At 38.2% G+C, this 16,251-nt stretch overlaps 1 protein-coding gene and 1 long non-coding RNA gene across 3 annotated transcripts in view; one reads left to right on the forward strand and one right to left on the reverse strand.

Moving 5' to 3' along the window:
- Positions 1 to 16,251, reverse strand: part of LOC149104279 (uncharacterized) — a 117,114-nt gene that overhangs the window by 82,468 nt on the left and 18,395 nt on the right. The gene's annotated exons all lie outside the window — the stretch shown is intronic.
- LOC110058747 (uncharacterized) lies at positions 1,106 to 15,849 on the forward strand. Of its 2 annotated transcripts, XM_020765405.2 has the most exons (6): positions 1,106 to 1,676; positions 2,223 to 2,292; positions 7,814 to 7,880; positions 9,589 to 10,266; positions 10,856 to 11,100; positions 11,714 to 15,849. In XM_020765405.2, the coding sequence occupies exons 2-6, from the start codon at positions 2,242 to 2,244 to the stop codon at positions 12,608 to 12,610; spliced, it is 1,938 nt and encodes a 645-aa protein (XP_020621064.1). In that variant the 5' UTR covers positions 1,106 to 1,676; positions 2,223 to 2,241; the 3' UTR covers positions 12,611 to 15,849. The 2 variants fall into 2 exon arrangements, with proteins under 2 accessions (XP_020621064.1, XP_020621066.1); XM_020765407.2 differs by lacking the exons at positions 1,106 to 1,676; positions 2,223 to 2,292 and adding an exon at positions 7,562 to 7,712.

The raw sequence follows: 16,251 nt of genomic DNA on the forward strand, positions 1-16,251 counted from the left end.
GAAAGTGGCTACACGTATCAGTGAAATATGATCCTCAACAAAAGGAAGTTTGAATCTGGTTTAAGCCCGAATTATAGTCCAGCAGACATTGGAGATCTAAAGACTGGTGATTCAAATTAATTTGTTGATAAAAGAAGTGTTCGTTAAATTAGCGTGGCCATTTTTATAAAGGCAGCGAGCACTGGAGGTAACATTCCTTGGGATTTTTCTAATTTGCCTGGATGGATGTAGTTGAATTCAAATCCACAACACGGCCACATCATCTCTTAAGAATGCGGTGTGAATCTTTCTCGCTCCATGCATGCTTGACTCTGTATGCTTGAGTAACTTACTCAGCCACATGGAAGAGTTGACTCGAGGCACCAATCTGAAAAATTGAAGGTTGCACGTTTCTTATAGTGACAAACAATTTCAGTGCTTAAATACATTCTAGAGTTTTTTCTAAATTAAACGAATTTACGTCGGCTCGTTATCAATGAATTAAAAGGTGGAAACTAAGCGTAAACTGCCAAAAAGTGAGTTAATTTTGGCGGTACATCTAGTTGACCAATGGCACGCCTTCTGGGATATCCCCTATTGTTCTTAATGTTTTTATGTGCACGCTGTGCGTGCCCCTACGAAGAGCCACCTGGAAAAAAAGACCCGTGATATTTGGAATAGCTATCTTAACTTGTTGACAGCGGGTAGGAGGGGATTCCTTGATTGCCCTGGAATCGGGCCATTCTTTTCTAGCCCGGTCGTCGCGGGCCGGAATTGTAAACTACGACACTTTGAAGCTCAATAAATATCTGCGCCTATGGTTAGCCGTGACCGTAACTTATTTTAAACGTGACTGATTTGCTTGTAGGTTCGATCAAATTCAGTGAAGCGAATTACTGTTTTGAAAGAAGATTAACTGTTTCGAATGGCGCGAAAAATCTACGCTAATGCCTTTCTCTGGATGGTGTAATCGCGAAGAAAAAGGGACGGATTTGAAAACCAGGTTGCAAAACAGTGTTTTATTACATGGCGGTAGTTCGTGACTGTTTTATGACAATGCAGTTGCTATGTTAAGCTTTATTTAGGTAGTTAAATTCAGCAACGTAAATACGTTCCTCAAAGGTGCAAGTTCACAGATGCCGCTTATATGCAAACAGGTGCCTAACTTTCGATCATTTGAGGGTTGTACTCCCTACAGAGGCTGTCAAAAATTCTTCACTCACGCAACTCCACCACACCAAACTAGCTCCTCTCCGTTTGAACGCCTCTGTGATCAAGTGGCTTGAAACTAACACCACTCCGGGTGAAATCTGGTAGATTTCACCCTCTATGCACGAGAAATTCTCTTTGTGCTTGGTCACCAGCCGAGAGATTTGAGAGCGAGTCCATTAAAATTACATCGAAGCTTTCGTTTCCTTTCAAGATGTCCATTCATGTGTGACTGTTCATTAGCACGCTGATGAAGCTAGTGCAGTCCAGCTTCAACCTCCTTTCGTGGGATTAGTTATACCGAGAAAAAAAAATACAGGAGCTTTAAAACATGGAATGACAAACACATGTTGTAGAGAGATTTCGTGATCGTTGTTGTCGAATCGGTAGTTTAGGGGCTGGGCCGAGAGGTTTGACAAAACGACATTATTTTCAAGAAACTTACAGGAAGCCACGGACAAGGAAGTTATCGGATTTGACATTACGAGGTAAGTCTTCGGTTAAATGCCCTTTAGCGTTTAATTTAGTATTTCACTGGGCTTAGTTAACTGTCGCAGTTTAGTACTTAGGCTAAATTGCAATGGAATGACAGAGGCGGATTAGAGTTAATGCAAGCATCTTGTAGAAATGATAGTTATATAAGAAAACCTAAAACATCGATTTAATTATTTCGTGTAAAACGTACCTCTGGCCCGTTAAATAGTCTTGGAAAGTTTCACGTCTTTAAGTAGATAAGAAAAGTACTTGTAGGATTAATTTCCATTCTTGGCAGGAGACTAAAGATACCAGTTTGGTTGGCGCTCAATAACGACGCACTTTTTAAGAGTGGATTATACCACGGACGGACACGGACGGAAATCTAACGAGATTTATTTGATTTGAGAGGGATAATTGGACTTAGAGGAAAGAAAAATGTGGCTATAATTAACAACCAGGAAACGGTTTTCGAAGGGAGCTATGTTTATCTCTAGGATAGTGATTAATAAGTAAGTATCGATATGTTTAACAGCGCCGTTCAAATTGTTTCCTCATAGTTGCTCGGCTGGTCTACACATGGCATTCTTAGATTCGCAATTCAACAAGGCAAGTCTGTCTCAAATTAAGGTGAGTCAAACGGTGGATAATTTGGACTTTTTTCCTGGCAAAACGGCCTGCTATTTCAGTGGTATCTTTTGATTTTGTGTCTTGTACCACCGGGTGATTTGCTTGTACTGAACTGAAGCTTGTGTGAACTCCACAAAGGTACAAGTGGGCGCTTTTTTTTCTCAATTATATTAGAAAAAGGACATACATCGCAATTATTCGTACAAGAGTGTAAAATATATAGACCATTATCTTACTTTTGCATACCGTTCGAAACTTTTCTAAACAGAGTTTTGATTTAATTAATTAGATGTCCTCGGAAGGCATCTAGAATTTCTTTTGACAAGTTTCAGAATCGCGTTTTCTTAAATATATGAGTAATTTCAGTTCTTGCCTTGCAGGCAAGAATTTCAAATTTCTTGTCTTTTGGTCTTCTTCCGTCTAAAAAGAGCCCGTGAACTATCCATCTAAATATGAAATATTTGTTTGTCTTTGAATGACACTGAGTACCGACTTTTCTGTGTCAACACTGGGCAATCGAGGGTCAAAATCTTCTGACCTCTCTCATTCGGAACTTCGCGAGAATTCACCCAAAATTTCAAAATGCAGTTTTGATGATCTTACACTCATTTTTGCGAACCGTTCTCAATGCACTGTAAATCTCAATACACAGAAGGGAAAAAAGCTCTTGGTGGAATTAATGCGACAAGTTTCAGGATCTTTCGCTTTTCGATTCCGCTTTCAATTATGAATTATTGATTGAGTATCTCTCTATGTTCACTTGTCGGCAAAGCATTTATCTACATGTGTTTTGGAAAATTCCCATGATATCATTTTCGCCTTTAAGAGAGACCAACGGGTAAAGGTTCTGGCCATTATTTGTTAAATGAAAAAGAGGATTCGAAACACCAATCAGCCAGATCTGTTAGGTCACCGGACACAGGCACTTTATTTCAATGAAATAAGAGGTCATACAGCCTCGCGAAGCGCTTGCACGGGGCGACACAGTTCCCCTTAAGCTGTCGTTACAGACCTATATGACGTGCGCAAAGTCACTGACATGGTCGATTTAAGTTTTCGCTGCTAATTAAATAGTCATAAGTTAGCTTGCTTAACACTTTCCTAGGCAAACCAATGGAGAAGCGATTGGGCCTTGGTTAGTACCTCGCTTATTTTGGCAACGGTCTCGAAAGGCAAAACATAAGCGGTTGTTTTGCTCCTACTGTAAATTAATCAAGCAACAAACACTACTTTTTCGATTGGGAAACAAATGTAATGCATGAACTCTGATCGACTTGTCACCTTTACCGTAATTCAATTTGTACACTTGACTTTGCACTCTAATTGGGTTTCGTGACCCTTGCAAGCTATGAGGTAATGATTAGGTAAGGTGGTGAACTGCACATTGCAGTCGCTTACTACAGATGCCCTTGATCAGTTGATTCACTTGGGCAACTTGCTCGCAGAGGCAAAGCTAGTTCGCCGGAAATTTCGCCAAAGAAATTCAACCCGAATGCAGTTTATCTGACCCAGTAGATGCTCCAAGCCTGTCCAATAATTCAAGGCTCGAGGCTTAGATCTTTAAAAGCATTTTCCTTCAAAATTTGTGGATTTGAAAAGACGCCTGTTACAGAAATAGTAGACAGCCGCTATTTGAAGGTTAACCACAACAGAGGCTGGAAAAGGTAAATTTACAAAAACATCGATAAGATAAATAATAGTTAGGGGATTTCAATCTTTTGGCCGCGGAAGAACGCCGTTTGGACGTCTATTGACACCGGAACAACCTAATTTATTCGTTACAAGGTTCCTTTCTTAATCACTTACTTGTCTTCAAGTATGACGTAACTAAAAATCAGGTTGTTCTGCTTCGGGAAAAAAAATTATATCTTAAAACTGGCAAATCGTTCCAATCTATTTAAATTTCAAACAGTTTTAACCTTAAAAGTTCGCATACATCCGTAGAGTATCGATTACAAATTTTGGATGCTTGTTTCAATTTTTGACACAGCACACCCTTGCTTCACTTGGCTGTTACAATCCCTGTCATGTTCTTGACAGATGTGTCTACTTTTCGATGCATGTCATTTGCTTCGGTCACTATAACAAATAATATTATTTACTTCAGTGTATCGAGCAATTTATGATTTGCTTTCACTTCATTTTCCTGATCTAACAGAGGCAGCGTGGCCAAGTAATTTAGGAAGCTAGTTTTTAAATTTGAAGGGTCCTGTTTCAAATTCTTCATTTTGCCCTTGGACGACTTGGTTTTTCGTGATGGTAAATGAAGAAATTTTTGCTGACGTCATTGTTTACATTTTGCCTCGTTAGCACAAGACTCTCCTTAGGGAATGCCGGGAAGGGCTAGATAAAAATTCTATTCAAACATTCGAGGTTACCGTGTACCTTCAGAGTAAATTTTGTTTTCAATTTTCGTTTTTTTCGTAAAACCAATTAACTTTGAATGATGAGCGTTAAGGCCCAAAAAACAAAAATCAAAAAGAGCACACACTCACCAAGGAAATGGATACAGCCGTTTTCAACCGGAAGTAAAAGTTTCTTATTGATAGAGCACTTACTGATATTTTCTGAAAACTTTATTTTCGCTGGGGACACTTTGAAGAGTTATAACACAAATGCAATTTGTCCGCCGATTTCGGTCATCTCCAGCAAAAGCGTGTTAGGGAATTTGGCAAATCTAAAAATTATTTGTTAAGAGCTAGGTCTGTGAGGTCACTCCGTAAGTTTTTACAGAAATTCTGAAAATGTTCTGAAACTTTTGAATGCAATCAAACAAGGGACGGAAAACTTCAACAAACAAACAGAGTTTTAAGTGTTTGGGTTCCTGCCCCCGAGAAAAAAATAAAATTCCCAAACTAAGGAAATCGTGTTGAGTTGTAACTTGAAATTATGATTTATACCTTCCAGTTAAGACTTCGCGGAAAATTCCCTAGTTCGTTTTCGGGAAAACCTACAAACGTTTGAATAGCTAAACCTATAAGCTTTAATTTGATATATGGCTAAGGGCATCTGTGATGTAATCGCGAGGCGCTACATCCATTGGACTATAGACATTCTAGAGGGTGCACGGTAACCTCAAAGAAATTGTGAAACTTAGTGATTGGTGAAATATTTAACTCCTTATATGTGATATAGGAGGAGATATTGCCTTTCAAAAATTGCAAAATTTACATTCCAAAAGTACTCATGAGCTCGTATATTGTTTGCAAAATTTTGAGTTTTCAAATCTGCGTTACACAAAGAAAGTATTAAATAAAACGGTAAATTGTGCCACGCCCTTTTAATATTCAGTGCTGATATTTTGCTAGCTCGAACAGAGACCGAATTGCTTGCAAATATTTTAAACAAAGACGCCCCCTGTAGCTAAATTATCTGTGTCTCGCCAGTTCATATTTTTCACAAACGTTTGTTTTATTTGACATTTTTCTTGTTTAAATACTGTGTCCTCAAAAAGCGCAGCCGTGCTAAATACCCTGAAATTAAAACAAGGTCAATTTTGTCATTACTTCAGCGAAAAGTTATTACTTAAAACAGTAGCAGTAAAAAGTAAAGGAAGGAAGGTGTTGAAACTCCTCCTGCGAAAACTGCTTTCTCCATTGCGACGAACTTTTACTGATTTTACTCGTTTTGAGTGATGCAATTGTTAACATGATCTTTAAAAGGCCAATGATTAAAGCTCCAGTTTATTTGGCTATATGTATTACACGTTTTAAAATAACGTTTGCTAAGATCGCATTTAATTAACGTAACGTTAGCGATCACAATCAACCGGCTAACACAAGATCACACAACGGCAGTAGACTCAAAAATGTAAAGTTTGTTGTCAAAAGATCTCGTTTTGAAACAGTTAAGTTGTAAAACTTGCTGTAAATCAATCAATTTAAAAACTGCAAGCGAAGGAACACGGTAGAATGTACAACTTGCGTGAAGGCGGAAATCTTCAGTTTAAAGTAAATTTTGCATCGGAATAAAAAACTTGCAGTGGAAAAGTTACACTGAGGATAATTCGCATCAAATGTTTTCGCATTAAGTTGGAAAAAAAACTGCACTACCTCTATATATCCATTTATTAACATGTAATTTATGCATGTAACCTTGCCAGCCACAAGGGTGCGTGCAGTCGATGTGAGCCACCTTCATAATCTTCGTTCGCAAAGCAGCGTCATACATATATATGTTAATATTAATTGCAAACCAGATAATTAGGCAGAATGAAAGCGAGATCATCATGGAGGGGAAAAGATATTGTTTCGATTTAACACCAAATTCTCAAAAACTTACAAAAAAGACATGTGTGGCAACAAGTAAAGAGAAGTAACATTCAGAGCAAGGTGTCGACAGAGAGATTTGGCACTTCAGTGTTGTACTTTTACAATGATTTTTGTACAATTAAAGAGCCCTCGAAGCATCAAATTCAAGTAACAGCATTCTGTTAATTTGACTACAGCGAATTAAAAAAGTTAGTGGATAATGACAAAAATAAGGTAAGCTAAAGCAATTTTAACTAGATAATTTTGGCTGGTGAACGAAATGAAACGTTAAATACGAGATAGTCATGGCTGTGTTGCACGCCCTTATAATGTGATCAGAACACCATGCAGAGTTGACTACAAATAATTTCTCACCTGACAAGGTGCTTGTGAACTGGGTAATCTGTTGTATATATAGCTAGAGACAAACGTTGCGGACACATCTCAATTAGGATAAAAAACAAAGCATGCGTGATTAACAAGACCGAAGATTGACATGAAATTCGAATTTCGTTTTTAACCGTTACCTCCTAAGAGAGAAACGAATCAAAACACATAATATTTTGTTTTACGTTTTTGTTAAAGAAATGCAAAACTAACAGAAAAAAAACACAACTTCATAATTTTTTCTCATTTTTAATATTTCCTCTTTCGTACGTTTGCCCCAGTTAATCGGTGACATGGAAGAATTTTATCAAATGCTGGAGGTAGTGATGTGAGATCTTGATTTAACCAAGGATGTAATTGATCAGATGGTTTAAAATATGGGATTGCCTCATTTTTAAAACAACATTAACCCTTGAAGGCAAATTTAATTCAAAATCTATCAAATCTGTCGTCCTGGAATTCTAGCCCTGAAGTATCGATTTCTCTCCTTGAAGCCGCGTTTAATACATTCTCGACATTTTTGTGACGCCCAAACAGCATGTGGCATGCGGTGTTGCTACTAACACACAAATCAAACCTGCTGATGCCTACCATATATGGCAAAAGGTAAATAGTCGGGTTCAAGTCTGTGGCTACAGGTGGCCAAACTTGTTAGATGGCTTCACCAAGGGCGGGAATATGAGAGATCAATAACAAGAACATCTAAAACGGAGTAACATAGATATTGCATTTTAACCAGAATCGCATCAAAAATGAGAAGTGGGACGCAATGAATTATCTCAGGTAATCGGCAAATTTAAGGCCGTCTCTTGATTTTATTCTTGAAAAAAGAATATAGTGGCTGTGAAATGTTTTATTTGATGGAATGATTGCTATTGTTTTAGACAACGATCCGCGAGTTGAGTGGCAGAGTCACTGGCTGGAGTTGTGAGTCAATGATGCCCCATAGAGGTGAGATTAAACTTAATTTAAATTACACCATAATTAGTTAACGTTTCCTATGCGGTGAGAAACTTTTTCTCTCTTTGAAGCCGCTTGCCTTAGCTGCTTGCCAAATAATTTATTAATTCACCACATTCCATAACTTGTCATGCAAGCCCACCGTGATTATACAAGAAGTTAGGATTTAAACGAAGAACATAAGTATATTCTTTGAAAATTGACGGAAAGCAAATCTGCCCATTTCCGAAAAGGACGTTTTCGTAAAATTTATTTCGATAGATATCTTGTTATATAACAAGAAGAAGAGTTTTGTCATATGAGCAATACAATGGAATATTTAATTGACTAAATATCAGGTAATGTATGGATTCGCATTTCGAGATTTAGAACCCAGATATTGCTCCTTTCCTCGTCACAGTTGAATCTACATCAACAAAATATTATAACTATGATATAAAATGAAGTATTTTTCGAGTTAAATTTTCAGCCTGCACTCTTAGGCTGTCAGATAAGAATCACATGCTTTTGTTTTGAGTAAAATAAGATTTTGTTACTGTGTTATGTTTCTGTTGGAATTATAACTATATCAAAATGAAATTATCTTCATGAAGAATTACTGAAGGAATTCCATTTAGCGTCAGCCCTTCCTTTGTAAATAACTGACATTTGGTTCAGAATCGAATCCCGGTTTAGATGTTTATCCAAAGAGAGACACACGAGATATTTCCTTTGCAAACATCGGATGAGACGAACTGATATATATATCTTAAGAAAAGCCACTTGAGTTGTGTTAATTTTCCTCGCTATTAGTTACCCTTTACATGATCTTTATTACATTCTCCTTGTGTCTCACGGAGTTTGGATCTAAATTATGTAAATTAGCCACGAGGACAAAAAAAGACCGTTGGGAAATTTAAACACTGCTATTTGCTGTCAAACTTTGGAATAATAGGTTTTTAAAAGGTAAAATAAATCCACAGATTTCAATATCGACAAAGCATAGACAGCTCAATTAGAACTTTATCTGAAAATAAAAAGGATAAAACATACAGGCAAATGCGTTGATTGCCCTTTTGCTTACATTAAGCAAAGCAAACTATAATCTTTGTCTTTTAAGAAAGCTGTCAGACTCGACGGCAGTTAAAATTTGAGACTAACTCTGAGGAAAAATTCCTAACTTATGTATAGATCCTAGTTTTGAAAACATTTTGCTTTTTTTCGTAGTAAAGTAAACCGGTCAGGAATAGAGTTGAGAGAGCAAAAGGAAACACAACAGGTCTTTTCCAATTTGCTTTGATGCTTTGTTTTCTAAAACTTGACAATAAAATCTCAATTATCTTCATAAGTTCTTTAGTGATTTTGTGTTGAGTGCATTCAATGAATAGGCTGTGTTTTACTTACAAAAACGGGCGCTTTTGTGTGGCGTGATCAAAATTTCAATCACCATAAAACGCAGTTGAAACTGTGGAGCAAATATTCAATTGGCGGTTTCTTTAGAGTTAAACAGCAATAGAAACCTACTCCCCGAAAACTTCGAATACAGTTCATTCCAATGGAACACAATGAAAACAAATAGGTCAGACAATTATTGTACTGGAGCCGTCAACCAAATCAGTAAACCGCTTTCCTTTCAAACGGATGGCCTCAGTAAAACTTAATCTCGAGTTAATTAGAAAATATAAATATTGCTATTTTAACAACATTTTCCCTGATAAAGGACCGGGTGGAGTCAACCAACTTGGAGGTGTATTTGTCAATGGCCGACCGTTGCCCGACTACATGCGACACCGAATTGTTGAGTTGGCACACTGCGGAGTCCGACCCTCGGAGATCTCTCGGCAACTGCTCGTGTCTCACGGGTGTGTGAGCAAAATTCTCGGCAGGTATTACGAGACAGGTTCGGTCAGGCCTGGAGCTATAGGAGGCAGCAAACCAAAAGTCGCTACTCCGCGGGTGGTGTCGAAGATTCTGGCTTACAAGGAGGAAAACCCATGCATTTTCGCGTGGGAAATCAGGAATAACCTGCTTAGTGACGGAGTCTGCGACAAGAGTAACGTGCCAAGCGTCAGCTCAATAAACAGGATTCTGCGCAATGCGGCGTCTGAGAAAGAACAGCGCGTAGCCCACGAAAAAGCCAAACAACACGTCCACCATCTTCAACAACAGATCCCCAACGCGCCTCAGATGAATGGTTTCCAAGCTCAGATTGGTTTCGCTATTCCACCCAATGGTCAAACAGCTCTACCCACAACTCTTCAGACTCTCCAGCAGCAACTGCCGACTCCTCATCCTATACCACAGCCTCCAACACCGGTCGAGAAACCCACGCATACTCAGGAGGTTGTGCAGAGCGTAGAAAAGAACGACAGTGAACACCGTGGTACGCCACAAAACGGTGAGAGTGTAGACCTAGGATATGCGATATATTAATTTAGAATAAAACTGTTCGTAAATATGCAGTTACTGACAACTCATTGTTGTAATCTTCTCATCGTTGTCCTGTCTGTTATTATTGTTAAAATTGACTAATGAACTGTCATTCTAGCACGTCCACTTGTTCGTAAGTGCTATATAGTTTCACTGATTGATGATGGTTGTAAGGGCTGTTCGCTCTGTTCATCATGATTAAATGTAATTTCCATCATTGTCTATAATATTGATATTATTATATGTCAATTTTAGCGGTTATCACTGAATCATCAGATTATCAGATCAGCTATTATTGGTTATTAGATTGGATCAAATAATTTTACCGTTAATATTTTTATGAAATTGTTCTTTTTTGCCTCTATGTATCATATGTCTCCAAATTAGAATGTTATTTTTCCAGGCTACAAGGCATTGACACATTAATATAGTTTCTATCTACACATCTATCTACTTAAAAAAACATAAATCCATGAATTATACAGACAACATACTGAGGCTTGACAGAATGTTAGAAAGAGAGTTCAAATCCTTCATTATTTTTTCCTTTTCAACAGGGATAGATCACAATGGAAAACCTGAAACAGAGGGTAAAGAGAATGGTCACACAGAAGGCGAGAATGGATCGCTGGGAGAAGAACGAAAACGAAAGCACGATGAAGCACCAGTGAACGGAGAACAGAAAGGTGAAGAAATCAAGCACGAAAATCATGATGCCACAACAGACGTGAATGGTAACGAAGGTCCAGACGCCAAGAAGAGAAAACTTGGATACATTGAAAACGGCCACAAGAATGAAATGGTAAGATTAAAAGAGTTCTCCAAATTGTAATGCAACTTTGCCTGCTCACAGCGAATAAAAATGAAGTTACTGTCTCAGCAGTTTAATAATACGAGTCTTTATTATTTGACTAAGAAAATCACTCCATTGTGATTGGCTGAGAGCAGGCCGATGTTTCGTCAATTTTTAATTTGCACTCGTTTGAAATTTTCCTAGTCACAAAATGAATAAACAATCGACTGAAAGCTCGAGCAATAGAGGATTTAGACAACTCATGATACCTCAAAATTGCAAATCAAGTGCACTCGCATTCACACGACTGACGTATACTTATTGGAAGACTTCTTCAAAGTGACATCTTTCTCCTAATAAGATCTATGTATGGTAGATAATTACTACGTTATTTTGTTTTGTTTTGTTTTGGTTGTTGTTTTTTGGTTTGTTTGTTCACTTTTTGATTTTTGTTTCTTTTTGGAAGAGCTAGCAACCGAAAATATGTCTCAATCATGTACGAAAAATATCACTCACTTATAAGTCACACTGTTTTGTAGCCTGCAAACACTTTAAAAGCGTTTTGCTATGATATCTTTGCAGGATAGTTTGCACTTATTCCATTATTCCCTTTTTCAACTAGCCCGTGTACACGCGAGTGTCCCCCACGTGGATCAAATACAATCCTGTGATTCCGAGCGGATTTGCCATCGCAAGCAGTCTAAATGGCTTGAATGCAATTGCTGGCGACCTGAACGGCTTGAATGTAAACGTAAACGGCATGGGTGGTTTGAACGGAGTCAACGGGTTAGGTGGCGTGGGAACAGTGAATGGGCTGAACGGCATAGCGCAGGTGAACGCTGTCGGTGGAATGAATGGGATGGGCAATGGGTTAGGAAATGGAATGGGCCTCATGAATGGCAACAACACCATCAATGGCATAAACGGAATAGCAGGTATCAGCACCATAAATGGTATTAACACACTGAGCAATATCAGCTGTCACAACGTCAATGGAATGAGCGCCATTAACGGTATGCATTCTATGAATGGCTTGAATGGGCACAGCAATGGAGGAATGGCTCACCCGGGTATGGACCAGGATCGTACACTTGGACAGAATGGGATCAATGGCCACCCTGAAAATGTCCACTGGTCTCCACCGTACCCAATGGTCTGTTTACCAGATTCAAACAATTCCAACGGAATGACTCAAAACAATGGGATCAACAAACAAGATTCGTTTCCACAGCAGATTGCCTTCCAGATCACCAACACACCAAGACCGGACCTTCAGAACAATTCCGCCAACTCAACCACTGTGTGCACATCGGTTTTTGCACCAATTACCACGGCCACGCCGCGTAATCATTCCCTAACCATGGCGAATCCACTGACCAATGGTATTCAAGCCATGCAATTCTCTCGGCCAATGGCGACCGAGTTTACTCAACCAATAATGAAGATAATGGGACCTGCCACATTCCTGCCCCTAAGACCGTCGGGCATAACATCCCTTGATACAATAACGCATGGATGAACTAAAGGGCAACGAAATTTGTAATGCAGGAAACGCCTTTGAGGAAGTTGAAAAACAACTCTGTTTTCACGGAGTTGGGCGCCCCGACAAGCATTTTGGGCAAAATGCGCATCCCTCATTTACGTATGTATTCAGTTATTTTTATCCTTCAATCGTACCAGCAAGATGTTACACCACGTCATATTATGGATACAAAGTTCATTGTTCATCATTTATGACGGAAAGAGAATTGCATTATGAAGGAATGCTCTTAGCCGTTATTATACACAATATATGGTATGTGCCATTATTTAACCACGGATTAAAAGATATTTATTCGCATTCCAGTCACCTTCGTATGGCAGTAAGTAATGTATAGTTTAGTAAAAATTCTAACCACAGTTTTAATTAGATATTTACATGAATTAGGACTAATCGAACAGAACTCTTCACGGAAGCAATTTTTCGCTTTGGCAGTTGAGAACTTTAAAGAACCTGCCAACATTACCCGTTATGTTTACCTGCACGTTAAAAGGACCCAAAGATATAATTTGATTTTCTTTGTCATATTTTCGTGCGTTTAGTGTTGAAACAAATCGCATAGAAAATCACCACTAAATAGCACCACAATTACTAACTACTTATTAACTGAGGGTGAGGTCTTTACAGGAAAATCTCAAACTGAGATCTTACCATATTGACCTCGCTATCGCTCGGTCAATACGGTGAGGCCGTTGCTGGCTTTGAGATTTCCCCGTAAAGACAGAACGTTCGAGTTTAATGAGCTGTTTATTATATGGCCTTTTGGTTTGTTTTGTTGCTGTTTTATTTTTTTTTTCAGGCCCGTCATCGGCCCGTGGGCTTTACGGGAGAGTAATGCCCTAAAATTAGCCAATCAGCGCGCACGTTGTATCGGCTACAAATACAAGCCATATAATAAGAGATGCTATGTAATTTTCTAAATTAACAGATTTTAACTTTTAACCGAGCATGTTGCCACTGCGTTTAACGCATCAAGCATGTGATAATTATAGCAACGTTACAAGTGCAAGTTGCCGTATCTACGATAGTCACCATAATGGTTTTCACGTTACAACCGTTTAATTCTGCAAAGAACAATCGTGGAAAATATTTCACCATGAATATCGTGAAATACCTACCTCTTATTTGATTTTGACAACTGTGCTCTTATAGCCAAATATTCCTGAAAATTGTCTTCTTGCAAATGTTATCCCTTCCCACATACTCGCCTGAAACCATCTTGGTGGCTATCCTATAATATCCTATGTAAAGGTTGCTCTGACTTTTAGGCCTTTTCCCGTCAATTTATTTATTTATATGTTTGTTTAATTAATTAATTGATTAACACTGGTCAATTATAAATATTTAATGGAGTGAAATTCGATAGGCAGCATGGCTTATTGCAGCTAAATTGACTAACCAGCTTTTCCTTACCGAAATAAGCCGACTTTGAAAGATATCGTCAACCGCACCTGGTTGTTCTAAAGTATTCAACACGAAAAGGCCGCAAAGCATTAAGGGAGGGTGTTATGCAATGATATCGAGCAAGGCCAATTACCCCATAATGGATCTTTCCGTATTCAAGCATACTAATTGAATCGATAATCAGGAACCAGCACATGATTTGCTTCACTCTAGCAAATAAATTAAGCACAACTTAAACAAAGAAAGCATAATAACTGAATAACTGAATTGTAGTTTTAATTGATCTCTGTTCAAATAGCATTTTAAACACTCATTTTAAATACTTAACATTGCTTATAAATGGTTAGTAGAGCAAGCACAAGTATGCTTTCTGTGTACAAAACACAAGTTCTTTACTAAACAAACCTTCATTAAAAGTTCTCTTTTGATTGGCTCAAGAAAGCACGTTACGGCATGGGTTAGGTCGGAAGCCAATTACAGGAAAGCTTTTATGCGCGTAGAAATTAGAACCCTAGAATCTAGAATCGTAGCTTTAGAGACTCGCTTTTGTCTGTTTCTGCTTGCTTCCTAAATCCAAACTCAACTTTCATGCATGTACAGCTAAGTCAGACTGAGTGGCAAGGAAGTGTAAATTGACATTGACTATAGACATTTCTTCTTCAGCTACTTTTTTCTGGATTCAAACGACGATATAAAAGAAAAGCAATCATAAATTGAATGATAAAAAGTAAATTGTCGAAATAACCTTTAGATTTTAGAAACAGTTCTTTTGGGCCAGTTATAAAAGCAAGCACCGAAGGAATCACGGTGTTCGAGCTTTTTCTAACAGCCAAAACCGTAGTAGGTGGAACTCAAAACGTTCCCGTTTCAGTGCTGTTTATTCTATTTAGAGTGCTTGTTCTTTTAGTTTAATTTCCATTTTGTCGGTTTTTATTTATCAGAAGTTAAATTGGTTTGATTTATAAATAAATTTTGGGCCTATTGGCTGAGCAATTTACACTTCAGTGCTACTCCCTCACTGATATCTCAGTTGTATAAAACGTACGTAGCTCTTTGTTATTATTTAATTAACGTACAGCCCAAACACTGCGTCATGCTAGGCATGCCGCGTAATATGGCGGCTAGCCCGCTAGGGAACTGGACCAAGAATGTACAAAGTTTACCAAGAGAGAATATATTTTTCCATAACGCATTATATATCAGGTTTTAATTCATGTTCGTATAGAACATTGTTCTAAATAATATCATTACGTTCTTTGTTTGTTATATATAACAAGTTTCAATTTTTAAACTTCTTTCAAAGGTATTTTTTATTTGTCAGAACAAAGTTCTGTAACTGGTTCGTTGATCGATGCAAGTCAATCAACGCTGGTGTCGAAATGGCTTTCAAAACTCCTTTTTGGGCCCATTAAATTATCGTATGATACAAGATTCTTGTAGGAACTCAGTTTTGTATAATGGCGATTTTTGCTTGCCACGAAATTCGACGAGTTTTCTGAGGAAAATCTCAATCACAATTGAATTTCCCCTACATATAAACATAAACAACAATAACAACAACAACAAACTATCCACAGAGCGAAGGCTGGGGCTAAAAAAGGCAGGAGTCTGGGAGAAAGGCTTAATCTTTTGAAAGAAGTTTAAGTATCTGCTATTTATGACGATTGTTGAAAAGAATATTGTTTATTAGAGAAACGAAAGAAAAATTTTAGATTTTAAATTTTAAAATAGTGCAATCGTCGTGATTGTGTATTGTTCGAAGACGACATGTGTAAAGACCATCGAAGAAGCTTAATGAAAATCATTAAAACCAATCCTAGTGTAATGATATCTTTTTCCATTGGCCTTAAAGACCCATTTTCACTCGATGCATCATAACATTGTTTACCAGAGTAACTTGGTGATATATGAGAAATTTACCATCTCACACCACCACCGCTGTAAGCTCAGTTGGTGGAGCGCCAGACTGCTGTGCGGGAAGTCGAGAGTTTGAACCTCCGACTGGACCAACACTCAGGGTCTTAAAATGACTGGAGAATGTGGTACCTTTGTAATTTTATCCGAAAATGGTTTGACGTTCAAGTCTTCTGGGATAAGAATTATGAACCGTAGACCCCGTCTGCTTCATCCAAAAGAACCCACACACTTGTCGCAAAGAGTAGGGCACGGAGTTCCCGGTGTTGTGTCTGGCCTTGTCTCACGGGTTGGCACTTCAC

Source organism: Orbicella faveolata, unplaced genomic scaffold (assembly GCF_042242905.1).
Source record: "Orbicella faveolata isolate gen_17 unplaced genomic scaffold, um_ofav_v1 contig_34, whole genome shotgun sequence".
Lineage (NCBI taxonomy): Eukaryota > Metazoa > Cnidaria > Anthozoa > Scleractinia > Merulinidae > Orbicella > Orbicella faveolata.